Here is a 26,262-nt window from a genome sequence, read left to right on the forward strand (position 1 = left end):
GGGGTGAGGGGTGCAAAAATATATACAAACAATTCATTAGAGTTGAATATCTATTAAAATGCAGGTTCTTGAACTTTGAATCCAAATGATACTTGACTTCAGCCTGAGCCTGTAATGTCTGCACCCACCTCAATATATCTTATGCATGTTCAGTAACTGTACATTAATGCTCTTCAGTTCATAAAGAGTTCACTTTTCCACCACATACATTCTGTCCATTAGATTAATACAGCTTCCCATGGAACTTTACCATAATTTGGCTGTTAGATAAGGAAGTAAAGTAAGGAAACATTTAATATTGTCAGCTGTCAATGTCTGCATTCAATTCAGTCCAGTCCACTGATGTGCAACAGTTTTTTTTTCTCACCACTTGGGCAGACAGATTAAAATGTGCACTTAATAATATGACATAGCAATGTGGTACTTGCTGCTCAAGAACTAACATTTTATTTTACCAGTGCAGTACAGACAGCAGAAATATTAGAAATTTATCACGTACTATAAAAATGGCAAAGCATGAACTGACATTTTCTTGTGCATGCATAAATAATTGTTAATTGACTGTTTCTCAGATGAGTAAATAGCAGCTCCATGCCCTTCACTCAGCTCCTTTCCTGAGAAATGATCATGTTTCCTGCATGGCATCAAAATTACCTCTGCACTAAATACTCATAAACTCTGTGTCCACTAGATTAATTACTGTAATTCTGGCCTTTGTTAATTTTCTGACCTTAATGAAATTATTTAATCCTGTATTTTCCTTTCACCATGCTGCTGGATACCATAGGCTTTGGTGAGTATCTTTTCCCTGTTAAATGAATATATTAGAGCATATTTCTTTTTATGCAATCTCATTTGTTATATTTCTCTATAGCCCATTTTGTAAGAAATACTGTGGCAGTAACACTCATCCCTTTGACATCTAAATGCTCCCCTAAAATTCATATCTCAGAATGTAAGTGAAATTCTCTACCTTGAATAAGAAAAAAAAAAGACTGAAATCAAATAAAATGAAATTCTGCAGGGCTAAGCTGATTTTTGATCTTTATAGAATATTAGTCTCGGCTGTCAATTTGTTTCTTAAATAAATACTGGAATTTAAAATGTTCTTGGGACATTTCAAGGTTCTGCCCTGCTCTGGTAACAGAATTATACTTTTATAGGGGAATAATGACCTTAACAGACACTGGGGGGTTAGTGGTTTGGAAGCTTGAAATAATCATGGACACGGTGTTCACAATGCAGGTTGTTATTTGCGTATTTCCTGTTTTTTTTATAACTGCTGTATTGACTTTAGTTAATTGAACCATTCCTTAAAGAATCCAAGATACATTAAACCATATACTGTACATGTGTGAAATGGTACATCTTAATAATCTTTTCTATGGTTTGCAGCTTTACAGACATGTCCTAAAACCTGTCTTGACTACTATTGTATAATGTAGTTGCAGCCCTTTAGAAAACGGTAAAGTAAACTGACCAGAAAAAGGAAATTGAGTTACACGTTTTTAAAGAATCTAGTCATTGAAAGATTTATGAAAAGTATGAACAACAAGGCAGGTTTAGCTTAGCAGTGAGATAGTGCTCATGACACTGCTTCTGTGTCTTAATTCCAGAACATGTATGGTCCCACAACAGAGATATTAACACATCCACGTAACATCCAAATCATAACCAAATGTATTTGGGGTACTATATTGTTTTGTGAGTTTTGACAACCTCAAAGTTGGTACTTACGTAGTATTAAGATGTCTGAAGAGCATTCCACTGTTCAAAAGGCAGTAAATAGCACTGTATGTTTTGTTTTCAAGAGATTCAAGAGATTTTAATTCTAGCTACACTCAGGCTAACATAACTAGTTGTTTGTGTGGTATTACTGTACACCCCCCTATTGTAGGTGACTTCCAACCATTTTTACCATCACCTTTAATAATAGCATACATTCAGTCTGAGTCAGGTTTGCTTAATATTACTTTGTATTGGACATCACAGGACCTTTGCCCTGCATCTGCCGTGCACCAATACTTGCTTCAATTACTCATTTGACCACACACAGTTTTCTTTAAAAGCTAACTTAAAAATACTCAACCTGCTACCTTCATCAAATCTGTGAAATGATAAAAAAAACAATTAAAATAAGAATTTCTGTAATGTCAGTTCTCCATAATTGTTCTTGGAGTGCTTTCGCAGTTCTGGTTGGGTAGTGAATAAGGACTGTTTATCTGTTTACAGACTTTGGCTGCTCGAAAGACAGGCATATCATTTGCCCTTGTGACCAGATCTACCTTAAACAATGAAGACCTGGTGAGTGTTTATGCATTATATACTGTACCATTCCAATATGAATCACCCACAAATCAGCAAGTTTATTGCTAACAGGAAGCAACACTGTGTAACTAATGAAATGTTCTACGCATAAATGCATACTACAGACTGCTATTGTATGGGTGAAAAAAATTAAAAATAAGACAAATTCAAAGTGACTGATGTTAAACCCATAGCCTGAGACTGAAAGTATCTTATGTGATATGTATACGGTAAAATACAAGTGCACTATACAACATACATGTATAAACTGTGTGGGGAACCATTTCTTCAGTACTGATTGAACGCATTAACAAGGTATAGCCTAAATATACTGTAAATGGTCAAACTAAGCTGGTAAAATGGTTAAACTGGTAAAACTGTGCGATTTGTATATTAATTATTGTATCAAATGATGTATTACGTATTAGCCATATAGCCCTTTGTTTTAAAAGCTGGAAGCAATAGTTGTCAGCTGATATCTGTTATCATCTAATTTGTTTCCTATGCTTTTCAGTTTTGTTTAGCGTTTTTTTTACTTGGTTTAATCTCAGCCTGAATACATTTTTCTTTATGTTATATGTACAGTATACAGGCTTAGAGTGTAGTAATAAATTTCAGGAAGCTAAAGGCCTTAATCAATGAAGTGTGCCTTCCTGTTCTATGTCCTCCAGAAGAACTTGCCTTAATTAATTCTAATCCCCTTTCCCAATCTTAATAAAATACAGAGTTTAATGAATTACAGATAACCCCATAATACATTTTTTAGAACAAGATGTTCTGAGGCTCTTTCAATGAAGGAAACCCTGTCTTTTCTAACAAGAAACAGTATATGGCTAGCTAATGTGATATTTGTATTTTTTTATTTTTAAGCTTTTATCTGCTCTTACCCACTGATTTGTTGTGTGTACATGAAATCCCTACAGGAACAGCCATTCTCTTGTTGAAGATTAAGTTTGTAGAAAAAATAAAAACTGAGAAATTCTCATTGTATTTTTGTGCTTGTTTGTCTGGAATTCTTGAGCCCTCAATCTGTATTTCCATCTGATGCAATACTACTATAGCTCCCTTTGCTTGTCTATAATGCTTGTGCTAGCGTTTGCAGGATTAAAGCAAAGTAGAGTGGACCATATTAATGGATTATATAAAAAATAAATTATATACCGTAGCTTGCCCTCTTTTGCTGGAAAACATACTTTTGTTGCTGTTGCAGTCTTTGATTTTGTTTTTTGTGGTTGTTAGTGATATGTAGTATCAATTAGTTGATACTTCATTTAGTTAATTAGTTAATGGAGAGGCTTTAAACCGTAGATGCAGTATATGCGGGTATTGAAGTTGATGGTACTTAAAAAAACAAGGTCCCAAACAAGCAAAGATGTTGGCAGATCTTGTAGCCAGTATGGATGATGATGGCACTCTATTACAATTTGAAGTAGCATTTAAATGTGACTTTAGGACAACCAGATGTCAACATGTTATTCACTGCATTAAGTACAGAACACAGCATCCCTGCAAGGAATTCCTATCCAACATGTTCAAACAAATTGAGCCATATGTTAAATATGTTAATAGTTTAGAGTGACATATCCACATTGAGCCCAATGTGAGCCACAGTAATCTCCCATAGAAAAAAAGATCACATAATTAATGAGGAAAACTAAGTACAGGAATATCAGTGTTGGCAAGATACTGCAAGTAGATCATAAGCGCTCAAGATTTACAGTAGATATACTGCACCTGTGCTTTCTGATATGCTAAGTACTGTATGCTGTCCAAAATGCAATTTTCAGTGTTATCTAAGTCAATTTGACAAATTATAATTTAACATGTCATTCTGAGATTGCTTATAAATACTATTAGTTTATTTTTGCAATATTAATACTGGTACAGCTGTACAACTGGATTCTGTAGTGTACTGTATACAGTATGTGTATAATCTTTGCAGTAAAAGACTAGTTAACAATGAATTCACCTCTTGTGTACTTGTTTACTGTACATCTGTTGTGGATTATCCTCAGCTTGTATTATTTTTCTTCTTCAACCTTTAATATACAATTTATGCTCCTTAGTAACAGGAAAGTCTGCTTTGATTTTTTTTATGTATCTAGTTCTGTTAGTTGAAAGGCATCATAGACTCCTCATTGTTATTGCCACAATAAAAAAAAAATTCTTAAGCTTCTACAAGGCACTGGTGTTTTATTACCCTCACTAAATTGTGATTAAGTACATTTCGTTGTCCATACTGAATTCTAAATGTTTTTATTGTCTTGGTCCACGAAGAAGCACGACTACTGAGACAGCTGTGTTATAGGTGTGTATTACAACACCTAATAGTACAACTATAGAAAAAAATGTTTACATTCAATTACTAAAATAAAAATTAAACTCATACCGAGTCCTAAACACTTACTCAAAGTCCGCACTTCTGTGACGTAGCGCAAGTGTGGACTCCAAGCGCGCGAATATTAAAAAAGTTTTTAAAAATAAAAACCAGCACTCGCTGGTTACAAGGCTTAGGGTCAAAATGCTGTCAGTGATTGAATCTTTTTTTCCCAGTAGCTAACTGCATGCTGGCATATATATACTGTACTGTATATATTTTTAAGAATGTTTCATTCTCCGCTCGCAGTTTGATGAAATTGAACTTCATCTCATCTGTCCTTGCACAGAAGTAGTGAAACATCGTGTTAACTCATTTTTCAGAAGGCTCGACTCAAAACTGTTAGATAGAAAACTATCTGTTTATTTAAAGGTTTGTACTACTAAATGCATTTCATGTCGTCTGTCCCAGTACAACCCCGACAGCAGGAGGAACATAACGTGTTCATTCACGTTCATTCAAAGTAAACTAAACAAGGTAAACTTGGCAATACCTCAAGCTTTGTACTATTAAATACATGTGCTATTAAATATTCCGTGTACAAAATACACGGCAGGTAAATGAATATTCACCAGTCAAAAGAGGTGACGAAATAAAAGCTTTATGTCAAAACTTCGTACCAAAAATACAGTACATACAGTATGAATCTAAAATATTATATAAGTAAAATATTACGAGTTTTAAAACTTTAAGAAAGTTAAATTTTACTAATACCGTACTTGAATATTTTATTCCCCATGGCGACTTCTCTCCGATTTGATAAACTAGAACATGAAACGTCACAACTCTGCGAGGAACTGGGGGGTAATTCCCTTCAGCTAAGTCTGCCCCGATGCGGACCTCAGAGAGGGCTGTATGAGGGGTGCATTGGGGGCTCTCGGAGCACCCTTGTGAACACGAATTTAGAAATGGAACATCCATGCAGACTTGAGCGAGAACGCGCATATGAAGGGAGCATACCGCAAGTGTGCATATTGGTACACGGCCATGGTCTCACTGTATTTTTGGTATCCATCAGTTTTTGTAAGTACAGCAGATCAGTCATTTATGTATGAGGTACAGGACACGACTCTCTGACATTTACTTCAGTTGTTAAGAATAAAATCCGTAACTGGAACTGAAGCTGTCAAGCCACCTGGGGAAAATGTACCAGGTTCTGTACTGCGCCCTTGTCTCGCTTAATGTTTTTTATTAGTTTTTAATAAAAACATTTCTCTCGTGGCCTTGTGCTCTATTGACAGAGCTTGCAAATTTAAATAAATGTAATTTGTGAAAATGCCAGTTTCTCTCACAACGCAATGGAAGCTTTTATTTACACATGTTTTTGTCTTGGATACAGTATGTACGTGTTGGGGGCAGTAAACAAAAAATAATTATGGCTGTATTGATATTTTACAGTTCATTTTCAGATTAAATATTGATGAACTTCACTGGATATGTGCAGATCAGATTTGGCTGCTGCATGGTTACCGTTATTGTTTTGTTTTCTGGTAAATGTTAGATGTGACCTGAAAATGTTCTAGGTATGAAAGGTTTTTCTTTTGTCTGACTATCTGTGTAGGGAGTTGAAATATGCTGCAGCCTCTTGAGAGTTTGTGTTAGCCTTCACTTCTTACTGCAGATACAAAATGGCTCAGTTCCCTTTAATCTGTTGGAGAGAGCTCCTCACTGGGGCAATTTGCTGAACTATGAAGTTAGCGGATAACACATTGACATCTGGTTTGTCTAAATTCCCTTGGATTAAGAAGGGAGTCATTTTAAATCTTTGTGCTTATTGGGTGATTCATTCAATTATGTCACTGGCTGCACTGTAACAATTTGGCAGTGGATCGGATGCCTTCTGCCTCTCTGAAGCATTTGCTGTTTGTGTTTTTATTTACTAACAAGAAACAAATCACACCCCCACAAGCATTAATCTACACAAAGTGCAGTCCCACATCTACTGGTGCCTATTAAGACTTTGTATATTACTTTACAAGGCATGATAACAGAGAGCAGTTTATAACATTAATATATTCTGGTAATACTATTTATAAATCTTATGATAAATGCTGTATACTTATTTACAGTGCCACTATGTTCCACTAAGTGTTTCACCAATGGCTCGTGTTATTATTTGGTTTTACTATACATCTGTTTATATACTGTATGCCTTGTTAATGAGACTCCTCTTCATATTTGCCCTAAGGCTTAAACGTACTGTACTGTATTTCACAAACTCTGGTTTTGATTAGGTATACAGTATATAGTGTATCTACTGTAGTATATACATTATACAGTACTGTACATCTCTTAAGAACTGCTTCTGCCAATACCCCATTAGAATTTAAACTAATAAACCTTAATAGGTACATCATTTCATCCACTGGAAATAGGTATCGCTATTGTTAAAGCAGTTTAAGGGACTAAATTAAATTCTGTGGTCTTCATTGAGTCAAAAGGAAAATATTGGAGGGTAGGCATTATGGGACGTGAAAGTGAAAAAAGAAAACATAACAATCCATATACTGTAGAGTAAATGAGATTCTAAAAGTTTCAAGTTCACATAGACTTGAACAAGTATTCAAGCATTTTACAGCATTTTACTTATATACAGTATCATCGTGGTGGTATTTGGAGACACTTATTATTAAAGTTCTTTTCTTTCTGTTTCAACTTGTAGTAAAATAATTTCAAATGCTGTTCCTATCTTCAATGTAAAGAGCCAGAGAGAGCGGATTGAAATCTCTGAAAAGTTTATTTTTCCTGGGAAAAGACCATTTTATGTAGCTTATGTCTTGGAAAATAGGATCTCTGTATACCACCAATAAAGAGCTATACCCTTGCACTGCCTTGTACAGTACTTGTACAACCACATGATATTGTGTGGAAGAAGGTAACATTCTTCATTTAATCTTCTCTTATTTCAGAAACTGCACGTCTTCAAGAAAACATTGCAAGCCTTAATTTATCCAATTTCATCAACCACACCTCACAACTTTGAAGTCTGGACAGCAACAACTCCCACCTACTGCTATGAATGTGAGGGCCTACTGTGGGGAATTGCCAGGCAGGGTATGCGCTGCACCGAATGTGGTGTCAAATGTCACGAAAAATGCCAGGATCTCCTAAATGCTGACTGTTTACAGCGTGAGTATTTTATGTAATCTTGCTTCTGGCTTGTTGCAAACTGGTCTGTCACCTGTTCAAAGAGGAATGTGAAGAGCTGTCCTCTATTTACATATACAGCTAAATATAGCTGGTCTATAAGGAATCCAAAAGCATGCTAACAAGAGTTCATGCATTGTAAGTGTCATTTTTACTGCAGTCTAAGTGGCACAGAAATGGTTTGTTAGAGACCATTTGTCAGGAAGTCGGATTTGTAAGGGAATATGTCACAGAGCACTCTGCCGGAAAAGACACAGCTGCAGCTGAATCTGACCTTTTCAATAGAATTTCATCAAGATTCTGAAGATCCATTTTATTTTGATCTGCATAAAGTAATAAAATGAATTAGATGCTTTATATACAATTATTCACATTGCAAGAGCACCATTCAAGCACATTCAAGAACTTGCTGCAACAAGATGTTCTCTATTTTGTTTGCAGAAAACCTTTAACCCTAGTCCATACTGATTTTTGCCTCTATTATAGCATATTTATTATTGATTTATACATCATAGGTTGTATGTTTTTACCTAAACTCATCAAGAATGTATATTTCTTTAAACAATTGTTTATCATACAGTACACCATGATCTGTGATTAAAAAATATAAGTAATAGTAGTTTCTATTTTGTACTGTTATAGCCTAGTAGTTTCTACATATAGTACAGTGTCTACATATATCTGTGTCTTATTTCAAAATAGTAATGTTAATTTATTGGGTACTCTGTCCTAAAAGTTAATGGTGCTGACATTATGTTAAAAGCGATATAGCAAATATTTTAAAAGTTTTGTGCTTGTCTTATACGTGATTCCAATACATGAAATAGCTTGAGTTCAGACACTGGTCTAGTTTCTCAAGGTATTTTGTTGGTTAAGAGTTTGTGATAGAAAAAATAATGCTGGAATCTCACTCTTAGTATATCCATAAATCAACTGTTATTATGACACTATGAATTCCTGTTATTTTTTCTGTACTTTGCAAATGGTGGTTCTGCTATTTTTCTTTCTGCTACAGTCTATACAGATGCAAAAATTTAAATAAAAACAATAGACTTTTGCTGGGTAGGTCAAGCAGTGGAATTCTGGTAGTCGATTATTCATTGAGGGATAAGTGGAGGCTGCTACTTTAATATTACTTATGGAACCCAAGTGTTTTTTTTTATTGCTGTGATGCATCTTTTTCCTTCTTTACTGAGTTTCTTGTTTGAAGTACACTTGAGAGATACAGTAGGCTGTTAAAGGGAGCTCTAGAATAAATGAGAAGAGGTAATTAGTTCTGCATTGAGATGTTTCTCTGATAGAATAAAACGATTTAGTTCTATATCAAAAGAAGGATCTTTTTACCTATATCATTTGGGAAATAAAATAAATCACTGGTTTTGTATAAAATAATTGAACATTAGCTTCCGAGTTATCTGAAGGGCCTGGAACCAGATGCTAAAATGTTGGTTATTTTTTCACATGCTTAAAACTTTTTTTGTGCTAAACACTCTTGTATATAAGTCTGTTTCAGGCACAGGCCCAAAGCACTACTTCACCCTGGATGGGAATACCGGTCCTTTACAGGGAATGCACACACATTTGATCATACATGCATACTAAGGACTATTTAGAATACTAATTAACCTACTGTAGATAGCATGTCTTTGGACTGTGGAAAGAAAGCAAAGTACCCAGGGAAAACCAATCCGAGTGCAGGAAAAACATGCAAACTCCAGGAGGTGTAAGTCAAAAACATGAGCCAAGTTAAACATGAATCAAACTACTGTGCAGAGGGAATCTCATTTCTTATTCTTTCTGAAATATTTTTTGACTGTTTAAATTAAGACTTACAGTTCATTAGTTGCTTAAAAGATGTTTGTTACCTACTTGCTTGATGAACACTAAAAAGGTGCTTATGACGTATACTGTATATGATTAGCTAATTGAGCCTTTCATATAAAAGGTATCAGGGATTGATTGTAACAGTTCCATTCAGTAAAGTGATAGTTTTTGCTTATATTCAGCCAGATCCAAACAATTCAGTGTCATTTTTAAAGTAACTTTTTTGTAAATAGCTGCGGTGAAACGAAAATATGCTGCTAAAATACTTTATTCAGACTTTGGTGTGTCTGAATAAGTTTTTTTTTCTCTCCTATAGGGGCTGCAGAAAAAAGCTCCAAGCATGGGGCAGAGGACAAAACCCAAAACATCATCATGGCAATGAAGGAGAGGATGAAAATCAGAGAGAGGAACAGACCGGAGGTGTTTGAGCTGATTCAGGATATGTTTCAGATATCAAAGGAGGACTTTTCACAGCACTTGAAAACAGCAAAGCAGAGTGTATTGGAAGGCACATCAAAATGGTCGGCCAAAATCACCATTACAGGTACCCACTTTTATCTTAACCTTAAAAAATTGAAGGCCCTCTGAGAGACTTTGGCTACAAATACAGCATCACCTTCACAACACCCAGCAAGAAACAGGTCTGAAGCATTTTCTCAAGATCAGAATTGATCCTGGCTGTAAAAGAATATAATGCATGTGGCAGGCCATATCTGAATTATAGTTTCTTTGTTTCAAGGAGCAGAAGAATCTTTTATGACCCTCACACTGAAGAGTATAAAATAAATATCTAAGAGAACCAAGAGAAAATAGGTGAAACAAGGACTTGATTTTCAAATGACATTGTTTTTCAAATGAGCAAATTCATAAGAAGCTTAAGAGTTACATTAATCTTCCATTGTATGTGAATCTTGACCAGTACATTCCCAGGCAACCTACAGTAGGTGCTCCTATTTTTTCTATGCTACCAACTGTACAATCTTAATGGTTTGCTCAGCCCTACATCATGTTTCTCTGAAGACACTTGAAAAGGTTTAAGACCAGTTTGTTGATGACAGGAACCATGTCTTGTGATCCAGTACGATCTTCAGTAAAAAATGCTATTGTTCGTCATTCACCCACGATCTTTAAGGTGATTGAAGTACTGTATGTGCTGCCAGTTATTGACATAACCCATACAGCCTGAGGGCAGAGCTGTAGGAATGTGATGGGCAGATGCCTGTGAAACTGCTCATTACCGACCAAGTCAGACTTCTCCGATAGGAATGTCTGAAACTCCCTGTGATTCTTGCCTTTTGCCCTTTTTGACACATTTAGCAACCACAGCTGTAACAGTTTCCATTTTCAGTAATTTCTCACAAAAGCTTCTTGATATAATAAGGTGGTGTATGTTATACCTTCCTATTTAATTCACCCCCTATTTGTTTGTTTGTTTCACCACACATGGAAGGTGTTGCATTGATTAAGAAAGCTTTTAATTCTCGCCAGAATTCCAATGGTATTCATACACTGCTTACTTTCAGGTTTCAGAGCATTCAGAAGTACTGTACTTCCATAGCTTTCAGATCTGCATCCACACTGCTGATGAAAGTCCTAACTGAGCCATATCAGCAATATCAGTGCTGACATCAACAGCAAGACTAAATGCCACAAACTGTCTTGATTTTTCAAGGAGCTGATCTTGAATATTGGCAGCTAGATCATTCACTCAGCTGCAGTATTTCTTGAAAGGCTGACATTAACAAATTCACATCTCTTTTTGTTTAAAACAATACCCATGGCTTAAACATGCAGTGCCTCATGAAAAAAAAAATCCTTTAATGCTTTTGCAGTTAGTTAGCTCGCTTTAACTGCATCATTTTCCTGTCATTGCCTTTAATCATCCACCCATCCTTTTTCTGATCGCTTGTTCTCATACAAGGACTTTCATACATACAATACAAGCTGTATGCCAACAGCCTTATCACCTTGCAACTCACAACTGGCAACCCATTGAAGCTCAGCAGGTGTGAGCCTGGTCAGTAACTGGATGGGAGACCTCCTGGGAAAAACTAAGGTTGCTGCTGGAAGAAGTAATAGATAGGCCAGTAGGGGGTGCTCATCCTGTAGTCTGGATGGGACGTAATGCCCCAGTATAGTGAGGGGAACAAAGGCACTGTCCTTCGGATGAGATCTACAGTAAAAGTGAGACCCTAACTCTCTGTGGTCATTAAAAATCCCAGGATGTTTTTCGAAAAGATTAGGGGTGTTACCCCGGCATCCTGGCCAAATTTCCCATTGGCCTTCTAATAATTCCCATCTCTGAATTGGCTTCATCACTCTGTTCTCCTCCCCACTGATAGCTGATGTGGGCTGTGCGTTCTGGCGCACTATGGCTGTCACATCATTTAGGTGGGGCTGCACAGTCTCCAGAAAAGTGCTATACAAGTGTAAAGAATTATTATTATTAAGGGTCACGAGGAAGCTTGAACCTTTTCCGGCAGGTAATAGTCACAAAGTGAGACACACCCTGGATCGCAAGGCACACACGCTTAACCTACAGACAATTAACCTACGAGTACAGTACAGTATGTCTTTGGATTGTGGGGAGTGAACAGATCACCCAGAAGAAACCAGGAACATTGGCTGAACGTAAAAACTCCACACAAATAGCACCCAAGGTCCAAATTCGAACCCAGGGCTCCAGCAGTGCGACGCAGCAGTGCTAACTACTGTGCCACTATGCCACCCCTTGTTTAATCCTGCCTTTCGGAAATCCAAGGTTTCCTGCAGCTCGGCTCTTTTTCCTGTCTTCTTTCTTTCTCAGTGTTCCATATTTCTCTTTGTTTCATTACGGTGCGTCACGTGAATTTCTTTCAGCACTGAAATATTTTCTTTTCCACCCTAAAAAAATGACGTTTTCTTTGTGATCGCCAAATGAGTACCCCTTTTCCTGTCGTTTTTGAAGCAGCCTGCTTTCTTTGTCTACTTTTCTTTTTTTCATCATGCCTCCACTTAATACTTGTGTGCAGTGCAGTTTCGACACAGAGGTTCATGCATGTAGGCATACCTCACACATGTCCTTGTGTCATCCGTTTTATAGTATATCATCTGATTCAGATCATGTACATGTACAAAACCATGCTAAATAAAATAGTATAGGGCCACTTTATATAATAGTTGAGGTGGGTAGCTACGTTAGCATGAGTAGGCTGCAAAGGAACAAGTAATAGGTTTATTCCATGCTGAAAAAAAGAACAAAAAAAACACAACGTTTCGTTATGTTTTCTTTCTTCTTTTTTTCAACATGGAATAAACCACTTTATATAACAGCAAGCAAACCATACAGCAGACCCCTTAAAAAGGGCCACAGGTTTGACATTGCTGATATACTTCTTGTTTAGAGATTTTTGCCACCAAGGAGTTGCACTTCTGCTGTGTGATCTCAAAGAGAAACCTTTTCAGTGTGACTAATTTACTATTTTTAAGAAAGGAATATTATTTGGAGAGCCATATTGACCGTGCTGTTTATTGTATTGAGGCTCTGCTGTTTCACTCAATCCACAAGAATGTGTAATTTCCCATTTTCTCAAGGTTGCTTTGAGCCCTGTGCTATTAAAGCTGACGTGAAAGCAGCCATCTGCCTTTAGTTTCTGTTCAGATAAAAATCTCACAAGATAAATTGGCAACTCCCTGTCTCTGTAAGATGTGTTTCAACCCATCAGCTGTACACTACATGTCCTGTAACAAACATATTGAAAGGATTGGAAGTGTCTTCTGCTGGTACATAATACTGAACACCTGTGTGTTCTGAACCTGAGGTCTTGCAAACAGCTTATTCACAAGCTGTATTGGAGAGCCAAAAAGTAAAATTATGCTGTAAAGGGGCATGTCTGGTGTCACTGTAACAAAATCAAATGCTTGTTTTGAGCTAAGGGGGATTGTATTGTTCTGTTCCATAAAGAGGAAAGGAAGACGATTTAAATCAATTCTGGTTTCCACCAGTAATCTCCCGCTCTAATCTGGTGTAGAGGACAGCCAGGGTATTGGTTTCCATCATGATGTTCACCAGGTGTGCAGCTCTGCTGTGGTCTCCATGGCAACAGAGCCCAGCAAGGCAGAAATCGAATTGCAGCATCATTTGGCTGCACCTGTTGTGGTTTTTTATGGCTTTGCTAAAAATAAGTTATTCCCACGACCACACTATTTTCATTATAGATACATGTAAACAGTAATAACTGCTCGATGTGGCATACCATATTTACATAAATATATATAATGAATGAAATCAGATTCTCTCCTATTAGAGGATAGGGATGAAATTCTACAGCCACACTATTACAATTTAATGTGTCTGTTAATCCTCTCTCATACTGTAGATTCATTTGTTGAAGAACTTTGGTGTACTCCAGCTAAACTTTTGTCACTTTGCAAAAATACCGTGTGTGATTATCATTGCCATATTTCTTCTTGAGGTACTAAGAACATTTTGAGGAGATATCATTGGCAGTTTTTTTTTCTGTAAAGAAAAAAGTGAAACCCCTTTAGGTCAGTTTGAACCACCAGCAACTGATTTTCTCAGGGTCTGTTGTAACATCGTCTCTCATTCACAGTCCTGTGCGCTCAGGGCTTACAGGCCAAGGACAAGACAGGCTCCAGTGATCCATATGTTACTGTGCAAGTTGGCAAGACCAAAAGGAGAACAAAAACCATCTTTGGTAACCTCAACCCTGTCTGGGATGAAAAATTCCACTTGTAAGTATATCTGTTCATCGTTTCGTTTTGTTCATTCAGGTAAAAATGTTGTAAAATCAAATATTTGAGCACAAAAGGAAAAAATGAATTGTAAAATACTGAACAAAACAATTACAATATATTATATATATGTATATGACTGATTATGAAACATTTAATTTTAAAATAATAATGTTCAGATTGGTGATTTTCAAAATCTGCCTTTACGAACACCTCCAAGCACTTTTTTCCCCATCATGACTGATTGCCTATTTATTTTCAAAGGCAACTTTATAATTGTGAGAGTGTTCATGGTAAGACAGTGCTTGGAAGTCTGAAAATGAGGAATGCAATGAAGAGCCATTTGTCGGATTTATGGCTTCCACTATAAGAAAACTGGAACATTTCTTTTCATGCTTTTGAAGTTAACTGCATTGCCTTTTGTATCCCGAGTCCACCTCAGTCATTTGAAAAACACAATTCTGCAGAGTGGAGTAATTGAACGTAAATTTTCCTGCAGCGAGAATATCATACCAAGACAGCATGCCTATTCATAATGCATGTACTTTATGAAATCCAAAGAAATAAAAACACAACGGACATAAAGTATTCATGTCCTTTCCATTTAAAAGTTTTTTTTAAAATGCAGACTCTTTAATTCTTCATGGTCTATATATTTTTTGACAACCTGTAAGAGGTGACCTGATCTTTATAGACTTTGTGCCCCAGAATTTGTCTTCTCTTTAGGTTATTATTTTTAAAGATTTTAGCAATTGTCATGCAATAGCATCTCCTTTTCGGAGTGTCATGCAGTGATACAATCTAGATTTTGTGTTTATATATATTTCATAACACCATCAGATTCCTAAGATTAAAATGTTTTTCAGTCCCTGGATTTGTAATTCTTTAATTTATCATGGCAAGTGGTTATAAAACATAAAATATTTATTTCCTTATCTTGCAGTCCTGAGTTTAGGTTGTAAGCTACTTATCAGATATTCTCTGGTCTCTTGTTTTACAGTTCAGCATTCTGTGTGACTTTCTTTGTTGGTTGGTTTGGTTTTTGTTAGACAGTAGAGAGAGAAGTGTCTGGGGAGCTGTTAGAATGTGTTACAAGAAGAAGCAATCAGTTACTGATTTTGTTATGGAGGACTTTTATTCTTTCGACAATTCAATGTTAATTGCAAGTCATACAGAATGAAAGGGTTTAGTAGTGGCGGCCAAGGACAGTCTGAATCACTCAGACATCCGCTGTTCAACACTGTATAGATTTATATTATTCCCTGGTGATCACCTCTTTACAAATAAGCACTCTGTCTGTTTTTTATATGTAATATAATGTCAATAACATTGAAATGTATGATGCTGCATTCTGCTATATTGAGCATCAAAATGTACAGTAATTTCCAAATTTAGTTTGAGTGATTTGTGAAAAAATGCTTATTTTGTCTAAAGTTATACAACCTGATTTAAAAAAATTAAACTTGAAAGCCGCTCTTTTTTTTCTTCTTCTTTTAAAACAATTTATTCTCTCCATATGACCAGTGCAACCTTGGACATTATCTTTCTCGTTAATTTTCTCTGTAAATGCCATTTCAGCTTCTTCACATAAATCCCCAGCGTTTGGTTGCATTAATGGGCCCTTTTTCTTTGCCCAGGAGAAAACCAAACAAAAAATCTAGTAATAAATATTAGCATACGAAAAAGGGATACCCATATCTGAGTGATATCCGCCCTTAATAATTAAATGTTAGCGGTTACTGTCTCTTTTTAAAGTGTTCTTATTTCTCTCAACACTCCGTGCTCTATGTACAGGCCAGATAATCTCCCTATTTCTAGACCCTTTGACCTTTTATCCAGATTGACTGTTCTTAATGTACCAATATATCTGGTATTCAATTAAGAAAAGAAGATGAGAAATGACCTGGAGAGAGTAGAAAGTGGTTTTCTGGAACAGGAGATCACAGTTCATTAAAGGGGTCTTTATTTCTCTTTATGCTCTCAGCTAAGCCTGTGGTTACATTTGCCTAATGCATCTTCAGCTGTTAAATTAAGCAAAGATGTTCTCACAGTGTTGTTCCATAGTAAGTAGTATTGTAGGTAATACTAACTGTGGTGCACCAGGAATTGTTTAGGTCAATTTTGTGAAGACATCACAGCTATTTTTCACTTTTATATTTCACCTGAATTTAGAAAACATAACATTTTAATTGAAATTTTTGCAATGGCCACAGGCATGTCAGATATTAACTTTGAGGCATGATGAGTTATGCACATGGCAGTTACCAGCAAGAGGAGGCTATTTGACTATCAAGTCTGTTTGGCAGTTAGTAGCTAATTAATCCAAACGATGGCCACATTTTTTAAAGTAGCCTATGCAAGTAGGCTTTCATTCCCACAATAAAATGAAATATATTGAGACACAATATATTTGGGTTTGTTGTATGGGACAGGGCTACAATGCTGTGAATCTGCCTCATAGCACACAAATTTTATATTGATTATAGAAAGGAAGACACCACTACAACATATACTGTAGATCACTGTTTCTGGCTGTCCACAGTACACTTCAGATTTTCATCTCTGAGGATAGGGATTAAAATGTAACCCAAATAAAATACATTAAATGGATTTTGCCAGCAGCCGTATCACTGTGCAACTCACAACTGACAATGAAGCTAAGCAGATGTGAGTCTGGTCAGTACCTGGATGGGAGACCTGGGAAGAACTAAGCTTGCTGCTGGAAGAGGTGTTAGTGGGGGCCAGCAGGGGGCGCTCACCCTGCGTTCCATGTGGGTCCTAATGCCCCAGTATAGTGACGGGGACACTATACTGTAAACAGGCGCCATCCTTCGGATGAAACGTAAAACTGAGGTCCTGACTCTCTGTGGTCAATAAAAATCCCGGGGCGCTTCTCGAAAAGAGTAGGGGTGTAGCCAAATTTCCCACTGGCCCTTACCAATCATGGCCTCCTAATAATCCCCATCTATGAATTGGCTTCATTACTCTGCTCTCCTCCCCACTGATAATTAAATGTTAAATGTTAAATGTGGTGAGCATTCTGGCGCACTATGGCTGCCGTCGCATCATCCAGGTGGGGCTGCACATTGGTGGTGGTGGAGGGGAGTCCCCATTACCTGTAAAGTGGAGTGGAGTGTCCAGAAAAAGCGCTATATAAGTGTAAGCAATTACTATTATTATTATTATTATTATTATTATTATTATTTTACCAGTTTCAGGGTATTTACCACTGCCTTGTGTAAGCCAAAAGATTGCTAAGAAAACAGGTTTGGAACATTCACAGTTAAGAAGCTGATTTGTCAAAGTTCTTATTGTCTCATTATACTGATTTATTAGTTCTTTATGTAAACCCATAGCATTCCTCAAGGCTTGATTAATCCTGGAGGCTTTTAGACGTTATGGTAATAAGTCATATAAAACAAACTCACCCAATCTCCAGAAATAAGAAGCACACTTGACATGGTTTAGAAAAGCATCCTGTTGCTTTTGTGTTCTTTGTTATTCATTAACACAACCAAGCTATGTTAATAATTTTAATGGGTTATCTCATATTCCATTTAATCTCAAACAGTACTTTGAATTGAAGTCCCTTTTTATGATTGCCAAGGGCAGGTAGGAGAGGGTGTATTGTTTGGTAGTCAACTCCAAAATAAATGTAAATATGTCCAATATGCATTTCAGATTGTCCTAAAGAGATATGTGCATGTGTTTCTGTAGGGCCACTCAGAGTATGTAGGGTTGGAGAGAGCCATTTGCAAAGACACCCTGAAGAAAATTATTTTTGAGTCATTAGTTTTAATGTTAGTGAACCACAATTGAAGCAAGCAAAAGGATCATTGTTGCATTGCCACATTGTTTCACAAATGAAAAATTGTTTAATGGCTCAAACAGCATGTCTTTTTTCTTTGCAAATGCAGAGCTAGCAAAACAATTGAGATGCACATTGATTCAGTTATGAGGCTCCTAGGTGATCATTTGTTTTGCTTTGCTTTGAAGGCAGGCAGAAGGACAATTATTTTAACCTCCATATGCCTATGGGGCTGTCTGCATTTGAATTCCGTCCTCAGACTACAACGCACTTAATGTTTCATGGAACAGAAGTTGCTTCTTCTGGAAGACAATGGTATTTTAAATTTCTGTGCATTCAGGATCTCAGATTCACCTTTGAAGCCAAGAATTTCAGCGCAAACTACTTTGAAAGGAAAAAAAAAACATTCAGAAATAGTAATACTCAATATCTCAGTATCAAAAACAACATCTGAAAAGTAAGTCATAGGATTCTAGAATGCACCCTGTTCATTCTTTCCACTGGTCTTGTTTTTTTAAGATAGAAAATAGTGGAGGACACTGCAGTGCTGCATAGCTGAGGCTGCCTTAGAAAGAACCTGTCCTTTGCTGCCTACAGCCTTGAGGCATATACCAGTACAAAGATAAGCTCCGATACGTTTCTTCAGTGGATTCCTTAACAAGGAGCGCATATCTGGCTAGAGTTTAGCATGTTATAATGTGCAGATATTTTAACTTAATGTAGGACCTCTGATAAAAAAAAAACAGTTCCGAATGTGAAGATGATAATCTTTGCGACGCAAACATAGTTATTGTTTCTGCAAAATTGTAAATCACATGCTTAAAAGGATTCAGAGAGAAAATGCAGTAAATATGCTGGTGGAATCCAAAAAGGCAATAATAGAAATGCAACATTATTCCACTATTGCACTGTATTTCCACTAATATACAGTAATCCTGTCTTTTTCCTGGTGCACAGAATTGGGTTTAGGAGAATTTTAATGAAAACAATGAGTTGTATTTTAATTTTGAGCATTAAATTGATTATTGTTTTGAGTTGGTGATTCTATGAGGAAAGATTGTAAGTTTCCCACATTGCACAAGAAAGATTACAGAAACATGAGGCCCTTAAGCTAGTCTACTTTGGTTACTAATAGCTACAGGTAAGTGATCCAGGGATCTTATACAGCTGTTTTTTCAAATAAGTCAGGGCATCAGCTACCCAGAATGCCTGCGTAACTTGTTCCAAACTAATAAAATCCTTTTTGTAAAAATATCCTGCTGTTCCTAGTTTAAAATGCAATTCCTGTTTGTTTTGACTTGAGTCGTACAGTTCACGTGTCACAACCTATGCTGAATAACCCATTCAGGCTGACTTTGTCAATGCTTCTCAGGATTTTGATAACTTGAATCACATCCCCAAACAGTTTTCTCTGTTCAAGACTAAAAACGTTTCGTTGGGGCTGTCAAGGTAGAATCTTCCTTTTATGTCAATGAATGTGTCTGGTTGATCTTCTCTGAACTGATTCCAGATCTGCAGTACCTTTTTGTAATGTGATGATCAAAAATGCAGCAGTTTTCTAGTTTCTAGACAAACTCTAGCCTTCCTTAACCGATTGTGACTTTACCTCATGGTATTCGCGCTAGCCTTTTCTTATTCTTTTCACAAGGTAAATACAGTACATTTAATTTATAACAGGACAAGAAGAAAGTGGAGCACAAATAATTAATGAGAAACAAATGTCATATGGTCTTTTGGTGTTTTTAGAGGCCTGGCTTTATGCAATTACTACAGTGGGATCCCATCTGGAATTCTAGTTCTTTTATTGCTGGCTTCCAAGATAATTACTTCTCTCCACTTTAAGTCTTCCCCTTACTGTTCTTGTAGTTAAGGTACTGCATATTCCTCATTATTCATTCACTTTTCTAACTTCTACTACTTAGCACCCAGGTTGCATAAAGCACTAACACTTTCTTGAAATCCTGACAAGCACTAACACTCTCTAACTGTCCCCCAACCCTCCCTGGGAATCTGAACTGTCTTTATCTTTCATGTGGAATATTTAAATGATTCAGTATGTCCACATGAAAACCTAAGTCTTTTTCATAAGTAGCTTGTTCAGTTTCAGTGTTTCCCATTTTATATTTATAGCTTTATTTTTTATTTTTTTATATACACAGTAACACTCTACACTTCTGTACATAAAATGTCATTTACAATTACTGATTTTGATTTTGTTGTTTTTTGATGGAGATGGTTCTAAATTAGGAATGCAGGGGGTTGGTTCTTTCCTTCAATTTTATTTTCTCCCCCCGCAGGCAGAAGGACTGGTTGGAGTAGTGAATTACATTTCTGAAATCCAACACCTACTGTACCTTTAAAATCACTGAAGATTAAAATGCATCTGCTGTATGCAATCCACAGCACTGTACTGAAGCTTCAGCAGTGAGTGCTGTTTTTCTATAAGGCCTCTTTGAAATCCATTAAATACATTTCTCATAGTAGTCAACAGTTTTTTTCCTATCAAATTGAGCAAAGATTTTTTTTTCAGAGGATGGAAGGATTTATCCCCAAGTCAAACATGGATGATTTTTCTAGACATTGGTGTGTTCATTTAGGAGAGGAGAAAGAGCTGCCAACGAAGAGGCTTAATATATGCTGGAAGCACCAATCTTTTTCACTCTACTCCTTCCAAGACGTACTGTAATCCATGTCTTAAATGGAAAAATGAAGGCAGGGGCAGCAGTGCAGAGTAGCACTACTGTTGTGCTATTGATTGCTGCCCTATTCAATTTGCTACAGAAAATGTCATGCTGTATAAAAAAGGTAGAATTCCAGGTCATTATTGACTACCATCGACAGTTACATGAAGTTACTGTTTTCAATGCTATTGTTGACTGTGCTGTAGTTAAACCCTTGACCAATGCTAGAAACATAACAAGAAGGTAATTCTTTCAAATGCATAAAATTGCCATGTTAATGTCTTTTCTCCATTTGTCTGCACATGCATTTATCTCATCAAGATTGCAGATAGCTTTCCTACCTAGGGTGTTTCAGTAATAAACAGCCTCCAGTATCTTAGGAACTCTGCTGCTTGCAAGCTCACTAAACTACTCTGCCTAAGCATATAACTCTTGTCTTGTGTAAATTGCATTGACTTCATGTGGAATTTAGAGTGGATTTTAAGGGTCATTTACTTGCATATAAGTTATTGAATAGTTTAGGTCCTGGTTACCTTAAAGAGTTATTGCATGAGAACAGTCCCAATGCTTATTCAGAGCTCTGCTGATTCAAATTTTCTTATTCTGCCTAAGACCAAGCTCCAAACAATGCTTGATCAAGCATTTTGTTGTGCTTGCTCTGTCACTGTACAGTAACTTGTCCACATTTATCTGAGGCTCTGCAACCATTGATGTTAAAGACATGTTTTACTACTGTACATATTTTAATTCAGAATTTTGCTATACTGTTGATTTAATCCAATAAAATTATTTTTCTGTTATGTCCTTCAGTTAAGCCCTGTATGAATGTACTATTGTATAGTGCTATACACTTTTTGAAGTGTTCACGAAAAATGGTTTATTGTTCTTCTTAAAAAACTGCCAGTATGCTCTTACACAAGTGTCATATTCAATGCAAAAAAATATTATTTTCCTCAAGAAAAGGCCTTCAGCAACATACTGTATAAGTTGACAAACCTCCCACACATAACTGCTATGAGGCATTAACTCTGTTCCATCTGATGGTCCCCTCCAACCTTCTTTCCTACTACTCTGCCTGGCATCTGTGTGCCCTGTGTCCACATTATCCCAAGGCCAGAATCTCTGAACATCACACCACTCAATGAGTAAGCAGAGCTGAGTACCGGAAAACCTTCCTTACAGTCATGCAGGGTTTTTTTATACAGGGCTTGAATTAACCCACTGGGCGTCTCTAATTGCAGCTACAGTACTGTACATACCATATATGACAGATATTTGCAGCCTGAGAGAAAACATAATCAAATGTGTGTCTTTATCTGTTTATTGATTTTCTTCTGAAATTGTTGTACTGTACTGTATATCTGTCCTTTTCTCCTTGATAAATAAAGCAAGGTGTCTATAGAACATTAGTAATAACTCCCTTGACGCTGTTCACATAATGCTGATTTCCTCTTGTGCTTATTACTATTATTATTTTTTATCTTCTGATTTTCTAAAGGTGCATATCCTTAGTGTTTAATGTTTCACTGAGTTGTGATTCTGATTCAAGATTTTTGATTTCAGTAGTGTCACTTAAAGGCCTAAGGCTGTATTTTTCCCCCAGAAAGAAGTTATTGGATTTGTGGTCCTGTACTGTATGTGAAGATACACACTTGGTTTTTGAAACTGTGTTTTATGGAAAGGTATTATGGCATCACTGTTATAATCTCTTAAGAGAAGACAGTTTTTTTCATTTTTGCATAACCATAAAAAGGCAAAGGTTAGAACAGGCCATTAAATCATAGGTGTATGTCGTTTTGATTTGATCACAGCTTCAGGGTTACTCTTTTAAAGAGCCTGGAATCCCCTCTTCCATAAAATATCCTGATAATTATCAGTGTAGGGAATTCACTTAATTTAAGATTAATTTTAAATAATGGTACAGTTGCCAAATGCACATTTTTTGGTTTAATTTGGAAAACAGCATATACAGTACTGTACAGCATAGCAGTTCTGTTCAGATGATCTTTACAAAATATTGTATTAAGTTTTCAATTCAGGAGAATGGCACTTTTAAAGCATTCTGTCTTTATTAACTCTCACAGCTCATGCAATGGTTCAGCTTGGCAATAAGCATGGGAGTCTGTTAGTGACACACTCTGGCAGCTCACCCTGTTCACCCTGATCCCTGCTTTGTTTTTAATTCAAACCTTAGGTGTGAGGAATTGAGATATCAAAGTAGACGTCTTTAGATATGCAGTGCAATATATACATTTTGAAATGATAACTGATGGCAAGAATACTTTGTAATATCATATCATCATTTGACTTCCAGTAATTGCACACCGGTATAGTAACTGCTGCCTTAATTCCATTTTAAAATTCTAGTTACCTCTAACTTGGAGTCCAGGCAGCTAAAATACAAAACCATATGGATACCTTTCTGCGTAATGAATGTTCCAGAATGGCCACTGCGAAACAATAATTGCTGATTAAGCTAATAAAGGTCATGCATAATATTCTCATGTGATCAGACAGAAATAACAAATTATTATACATTTATCGCCATATTTCGTTCTGAATGTTCATTTAAACCTTAATTCACTATTCACCTTTTTTTTTTGGTAGCCATTGTGTAGATAGATTTACATATTGGTATTGTGAGCGATGAATTTAAGCAGATACAGAATGGAGTTAACAAGGTTTTGAACCACTGTGTTATGTTTATGTTTAGGTTTTGTTGTTGATATAGAAAATGTGTCATCTACAGATTTTGCTATTGATCATTTCTTTGCTGTAAGGAAGTGACCAGTAAATGAGAATAACATGTCAGAATGACTCTGCCGTTTGTATTGTGTTCCAGTGAATGCCACAACTCCACAGACAGAATAAAGGTGCGCGTGTGGGATGAGGATGATGATATCAAGTCTCGAGTAAAACAGCACTTCAAAAAGGAATCTGACGACTTTCTTGGACAAACAATAATAGAAGTGAGAACACTAAGCGGGGAAATGGACGTCTGGTATAACCTCGGTATGATCAAGAACCTCCTACTTTCTCATGAAAAATCAGATTATGGTGATAGATAGAAAGAAACTCTTCAGTAACTTGACAGGTAAAGGCACTTACTACCTGAGCGCACATCCAGGTATCTTAGGTTCAAGCCTGTGTCATGTCTCTAGCTGACTGTGGGCAGGATTTCCCTGGTCGGAGTACACTATTGAATGAGTGCTCTTGAGAGTGAGATGGGATTAGTTTACCAAGGGCTCTCTCTCTCAAATGTGAAGCAGACATAAAATATTTGAGCACTATGTTCATTTTAAGAATGTCAAGAAAATAATAATTATTGTATCTCATATAAATCTGACCCATTATTTGAAAAAAATCCAAACCATAATAGGGCTTATACTGTGATTAACGATGAACAGTATACAGTAGTAATTCTGTCAATAAAAAAACCTTTTATGTTTTTTTTGCTTGAATTGTACCTGTAATGCAAAGGTCAAAGGGCAGCAAAACTACAGATACAAATATATAAATGATGTTCTGGCTCACAACTGTGCTTTCTGGCATGATTCATTATGGCAGTTCTCTAATAGTAAATTGTCACTTGGAGAAGATACACTAGAAAGATTGCTCAAGGCTTCAATACAACATATTTTGTCCAGCAACAAGTTTTGGCAATGAATTAAGCGAGAACAACGTGCCACGAAAACTGGGCTTTAAAGCGAGCATTGTCTTCATCGTTCATTTCTCTTTCTCAAATGGTCTGTAAAAGTTTGAATAACGCTCTGGGGGAAATGCTGAAACAATGTACAATATGAATCAGGGGAAGGTTAAAATCAAGTTAAAAATGCACAATGCCCTCTTTTTGTAATTGTTTTCATTTCGGCTGTTCTCCAGAGAAGCGGACTGATAAATCTGCGGTATCTGGTGCTATTCGACTGAAGATAAGTGTGGAAATGAAAGGAGAGGAGAAAGTAGCTCCATACCATGGGCAGTATACGTGCTTGCATGAGGTATAGTTACATTTACATCTATATAGGCAATGAATATTAATTAGCTTTTGCCATTTCACAACACTGAAAGTCATCTCATCTAACAGGGACAGCTATTTTGCCCTTTATAGGGTTCATCAGCGTAAAAGCTAAATTTGATCGGGCATACTGTATGTACTCTATGTGTCTAACAAGCAGCATCTTTCAGGTTTATGCTGTCTTTTATAAGGTTGTAGTTACTATGGGTTATAGGGATGAAAATTAATCAGCTCTTGCTCTTTCACTAACTTTGCCTAGTTGATTGATTTCTTAATTTGGTTGCTGATATTTTATATTCACAAAAAGCAGAATTACAAAATTAATTTGACAGCATCAACTTTGTAAAAACATGAAGGACTAATTAATATGCATTCCCATAATTCATTTGACTCCCCAAAATATGTTACTTGTAAAGCACTACTGTATCTACTGTATCTCTGTGTGTCTAATCTGTGTCTTTCTCACCTGGACAACTACTGTAGGTCAGTGTAATCTGCTCATTTGTTTAGAAAAGCATATCACTTTTGTAAAAAATAAAAATTTAACAGTTTTACTAAAACTACATTCCAGCATATTTACCTTAGGAATGAATGTCCTCAGCAGAGCCAAATACACTTGATTTTCCAATTCTTTTGAAAATGCCTTCTGATAAGTCTTTGTCTATGAGGTTTTCTATTTATGAAATATTATTGTATTATTATAAACTGGAATCAGTCATTTTAATTGACTAATAATCTTTTTTCAAACAGTATGATTTTTTCATTTAATTATTTATAAACTTAGGTTAATAAAATCTGAGTTTTTTCGAAGTTTAGATGTCTTTAATTTATTTTCAGGCACCATTAAAATGTACCTCCTCAACCTGCCAATATGTCATTTTAAAAAGTGTATTAATATAAATGTAAGTGTTTAACACCTTTATGGAAGCTTCAAAAGCTTATTTTGTAAGTAAAGCTCACCTTTTTAATGAGACTGATTGGGTATGGAGTGGCCAATGGGCACTCATTAGAACCTCCATATTTCTTACGTTGTTTCCAGACCCGCAAGAAAAAGAATGATGAAAATAAAAACCTTTTCATCTCCAGTATTATTTCTATTACGACATATTATTGCTTCCAGAACTTGTTCCACTACCTGACTGAGGTGAAGAATGGGGGAGTAGTGAAGATTCCTGAAGTAAAAGGAGACGAAGCCTGGAAGGTTTACTTTGATGATGTTGCTCAAGAGATCGTTGATGAATTTGCAATGCGCTATGGAGTGGAATCCATCTACCAGGCTATGACGTGAGTAAAATGTGTCAAAATAATAAATTTTTTTAAAAATCAGTCTTCATAATTCTTAAATATATCTAAAAATGGCACCAAGTAG

General features: G+C 36.3%; 1 protein-coding gene across 2 annotated transcripts in view; it reads left to right on the plus strand.

Annotated features, from left to right (window-relative positions):
* LOC102687210 (protein unc-13 homolog C) overlaps positions 1-26,262 on the plus strand; it is a 141,985-nt gene that overhangs the window by 28,567 nt on the left and 87,156 nt on the right. For both annotated transcript variants that reach the window (XM_069190521.1, XM_069190522.1), the window contains exons 6-12: positions 2,233-2,304; positions 7,594-7,813; positions 9,972-10,199; positions 14,248-14,389; positions 23,721-23,890; positions 24,761-24,876; positions 26,014-26,177. In XM_069190521.1, coding sequence (XP_069046622.1) covers positions 2,233-2,304; positions 7,594-7,813; positions 9,972-10,199; positions 14,248-14,389; positions 23,721-23,890; positions 24,761-24,876; positions 26,014-26,177 — 1,112 coding nt within the window. The remainder of the gene's footprint in view (positions 1-2,232; positions 2,305-7,593; positions 7,814-9,971; positions 10,200-14,247; positions 14,390-23,720; positions 23,891-24,760; positions 24,877-26,013; positions 26,178-26,262) is intronic.

The sequence above is a fragment of the Lepisosteus oculatus genome, chromosome 5, assembly GCF_040954835.1.
Source record: "Lepisosteus oculatus isolate fLepOcu1 chromosome 5, fLepOcu1.hap2, whole genome shotgun sequence".
NCBI classification, from domain to species: Eukaryota; Metazoa; Chordata; class Actinopteri; order Semionotiformes; family Lepisosteidae; genus Lepisosteus; species Lepisosteus oculatus.